This window comes from Polypterus senegalus, chromosome 4 (assembly GCF_016835505.1).
Source record: "Polypterus senegalus isolate Bchr_013 chromosome 4, ASM1683550v1, whole genome shotgun sequence".
Classification (NCBI taxonomy): Eukaryota; Metazoa; Chordata; class Cladistia; order Polypteriformes; family Polypteridae; genus Polypterus; species Polypterus senegalus.
In genome coordinates, this window is record NC_053157.1 from 238,442,232 (window position 1) to 238,446,490 (window position 4,259).

Consider the following 4,259-nt stretch of genomic DNA (forward strand, 5'->3'; position numbering starts at 1 on the left):
GGACTAGCTATAAGTAGGCCTAATGTGCACATTAACGGCTTTCGAGCTTTAGCGGTAACACATAAAGTCCCAGCCCTGACTGGGATGGCTGCAGTGATTAAGACAATCAACTGGACATGTTTATGGTCTCACCACTCCCCCGAAATAAAAAAAATTCCAAGAATCAAAAACGGGAGGTAATTAAAGAAGTGCTAGATTCTAAGAATAGCCTCATCTGAAAGGAAGTCTCCAAGATGTTAACATAGCATTTGAGAAACTGCAAACTGAAATATTGAGGTGAAGTGAAGGTAATTCTCTTGCAGAATAAATAGAAATCCCTGGAGACCAGTTACTGCCTTTGGACTAAACCTGTGGGTAAGCACAGTGCTAATGCAATGGAGAACATAGAATTAATTAAGTCTCACGCGATACCAAACAGGACAAATAAGCAATGTTAAGCCTCATTTCAGAGAGGCCACTAGAAGTTTGCATTGAATGGAACCCAACTGCCATGGGAAATAAAAAAAAAAAAATAATAATCAGCAATTCAGTATTTGCTGTGGTATTAAAAGGTCACTAGATATGCAAAAGCCACACCTCCACAGATTTATCCATCTTGCACGAAACATTACCTTGAGAAAAATTCAATTTGGTCCAAACCATTTAAATGTATAATTGAGGGAATGGAATACTAAATCCCCCAATATTACAACATGTGGGAATCTTAGGAAGACTAGATAGGAAACCTAGAATTTCTGTACATAAGCACAAGGAGACAGCCCACTGTAGGTCAGGTTCTAGTAGAGCCAAAAGAATAAGAACCAGTCATGTAATCAAAACAAATTTTTATTAACATTTCAGATTCACTTTTTGCCAGTTCATCCTTCTTACAGCGAGTACAGCCAAAATGAGCATCACCATCATAAGTGTAGCTGCAGCTCCTAGCACCAGGTATCCAGTGGGAAGAGAGGCTGTGGGAGGAGAAGGCAAGCAAAGGACATTTACTCCGAAATTCTCCAGATCAGGCGTAGCACCAAAGAACAAAGTAGTAACCTGGCCTCATCTAGGAGGAAGATGGATCTTTACCTTCCTGCTCCAGTCTGGAAGTTTCCACCTGGTCAGCCTCAAAGATCACAGGACCACTGTGAAGGAGCACATTCTTCCTGGCAAGAGCAATCTGTGCCACCTTCTCTGCAGCTCTGCCAGATCCTGAAAGCAGAAGGGTTAGGATTAAATCAAATCCATTAACCATCCACAAGTATGGGCAATCTGGCTACAAAAACAGCTATAAAATAAGGTAAACTGCCTTGACATCTCCAGCGCTGCTTGAATGCTTTAAACAAGACCAACAGGTATTAAAATAGGAAGGCACTAGAAGACACAAGTACCCACCATAAAAACCAAAGTGACCAAAATTTACTTACTTTTAGCAGGGCAAGTTTGAGTACAGGGGTCTGTGGCAGAGGGGTAGCAGGCAGCTGCAACACAGTAGATGAAGATCTACAGAGACAGGAAGGACACAGTCATGAACCCAAGGATGTCTAGGAATCCCAGACATCTAAATATATTTTCTCACAACTGTATTAAGACACACACACACACACACACACACACACACACACACACTTCAAAGAAAGCACAACACAAAATTCCCACTTGCAAGGGAAGCCACCTTTTCAGCCAAAGCTTTCTGAGTGAGAGGATCCACAAAAGCAAACATCTCAAACACAAATCTCTTGTAATGACTTGGGTAGGCCACTCCAGATGTGCTGTCCACAATCACCAAGCTGCTCAAATAATTGTCTCCCGTGTTTGGACACCTGGGACAAGCAGACCTCCCCAGTTAGCAGTGAATAGCCAAAATCTCCTCCCCACCCTCACACAAGGGGCACCTACCCATTCACCAGAAGGCTCCACTGGGGCTGGCTGGAAGCAGAAGGTCCTGGGGTGACCCAGCAGTCCCCAAGAGTCAGAACAAGGTTAGGGTCAGTTCTGTTCACGATGTGCACTTCCACAGCTACAGGATCCCTCAGAGTTTTGGTCACTGGGTAGTCAACATCCCCATAGTAGGAGCCATAGGAGGAATCTGGGCATGATCATCATGGTTAAAAGATAGCCTACTGACCTAAAAATAGCGCAGCACACCTTCTCTTCAGACAAGGACACCACACCCCATAAAAGTACCTGTTGCAATGACCAATTCCAGGTCAAAGGGCCCTTGCTCTACTACTGGAAGAGGTGGCGCCACAGTATACACCTCAGCCTCCACTTGCACATCCTGGCTTCCCGAGTAGGTGCACTGGAAGAATAACCTGAGGAGAGAACCACCACATCATAGCAGGTAGAGCATATTTATGGTCAGAGGATGCAGGTTCAGAAGCCTTACTTGTAGACACTGTCCCTGGTGATGGAACCATCTGGACCACTCCTCACAGTGATGGCAGCAGACATGGTGTTCTGGTAGGTCACATTGCCACCAGCCAGCTGAAACAATATAAATCACTGCTGACAACTACATCGTGGGGATATTCAAAGGAGAACGACCAGGAATCAACCCCATTAAAAACCTTAACCGGTTGTATCTTATCAAGCCAGATGAAAATGCCAAGTGCAACCCAAATTTCAACTAGATCCTTAAAGTTTGTCTTCTAGCCAACATTACTACATCCCCCAGATGGAGTCTCACCTGAACTGTGCTGCCACAGGCACTGACTGGAAACTGGTACATGACAAAGCTGGAGAGGCGGGTCACAGGGCTGCAGCCAATGGAACTGCTGTCCACCAACTGGAGAGAGCCAAGATCCAGGGGAGGAAGGGTCACATTCATAGACACCACCACCACAAACTGGCCATCCAAGGTGCACTGCACAGTCACTGGACAAAGCAAACAAGCATGAATATCCAGTGGCAGCCACCTTTATTCACTCACTCCAACCCCAACCACTCACCATCATTGGCATAGTAGCATGGACTGGTGCTGCTGCTCGAATCGTAGCAACAGTTGTTGACTTCACAGTCTGCTTGAGTGATGGATGAAGACCCTCCACAAGGGAGCTTCTCACCATCTGCCACTGTGCATCTCTTAGCAACACTCCCAGATCGGCGAGCTGCGATGGTCAAAAAGCCCATTTAGAAGACGGGAGAGACACTCCGGGTACTAACCCAGAAATTACATCATACCTGGCTTTTGACAGGTGAAGGTTTTCACATTTGATCGAGATCCAACAGCAATGGTCACGACATACTGGGAGCCCTATAGAGAACCGGAGAGGGTCAGACAACACATACAGCTTAATTTAAAATTTCTACCAACAACTAAAGCGCCGGCGCTACTCACCTGTTCAGACACGTGAGCGTACGATGAAGAAAAAGGGACCGTTAGTGTGGTGCGGCCAGACATTACGTGAAGGACAATTCCTGGGAGATCTTTTGTCACCTTTACAAGTCCGCCTCTCGTCTCTGAGAAATTCAAAAGTGTAAATCAGAGGACAACATTTACACGAAGTTAAGAAGTACCAGTGGTCAAGGAATCTCCGCACTCACTCTGGAGAAAAAGAAGCGGAGAACCAGAAAATGACAAGGTCATCGTGTTGTCGTCGCCGCATTTCTTAGTCACGTCCTCTGACCGAGCAAAGGCCAAATGAGCACCCTGCACCCAAACGACAAGCCAGAAAAGACACCAGTAATCCAAACGCGCCATGCTGTGAATGCGGCAAAATAAAACAAGACATAAAGTAGAGAGCGCGCGCGCGGGGGTTTAAATCATCGGCGGCGGCGCACTCAGGTGACTCGTTAGTGAGAAGGCGCGAGAATGGAGTGCGGGAAATCCGCGGCACTCCGTCTGCTCGTGCGGCTTTATTGATCAATCAGCACGTCACAACATCGGACTGATACGTCAAAAGGAAGACCGTGTAGAAGTGACCGCTATGCGGGGAGATCTGTCTGATAATTTAATGAGGGAATTCGGTAAACATTAAGGAAGAAAAGAGACGAAAGATGTGAGAACTACGAGTATTTCTAAAGAGAGGCTTTGTAATTCTTTTAAAAATCTTGTAAATTTACACAGACTTATTTTACTGGTTTACGGAAGGTGGAAGACGCCCTGGTTTGTTTCTTTTTATTTCCGCTGGTCAACGTTATTGGGGGTTGATGAGGCTAAGTTTTAAATTCAAACCTTTCCAAAAGTTTGATTTTGCATACGTAGTTTTATAGCCACTATATCATAAAGATTAACGTGATGTAGCGATTGAAAAACAATGGACAAATGACTCTCTATGCAG

General features: G+C 45.3%; 1 protein-coding gene across 1 annotated transcript; it reads right to left on the reverse strand.

The window, feature by feature from the left end:
• Window positions 1–807: 807 nt before the first annotated feature.
• Window positions 808–3,721, reverse strand: LOC120528261 (zona pellucida sperm-binding protein 4-like). Its single transcript, XM_039752387.1, has 12 exons — window positions 3,523–3,721; window positions 3,317–3,438; window positions 3,160–3,232; window positions 2,928–3,086; window positions 2,666–2,853; window positions 2,366–2,463; window positions 2,164–2,291; window positions 1,876–2,065; window positions 1,652–1,799; window positions 1,404–1,479; window positions 1,066–1,188; window positions 808–950 (listed from the first exon to the last, which is right to left on the reverse strand). Exons 1-12 carry the CDS (start codon window positions 3,677–3,679, stop codon window positions 829–831), a joined length of 1,584 nt encoding a protein of 527 aa, XP_039608321.1. The 5' UTR covers window positions 3,680–3,721; the 3' UTR covers window positions 808–828.
• Window positions 3,722–4,259: the final 538 nt, after the last annotated feature.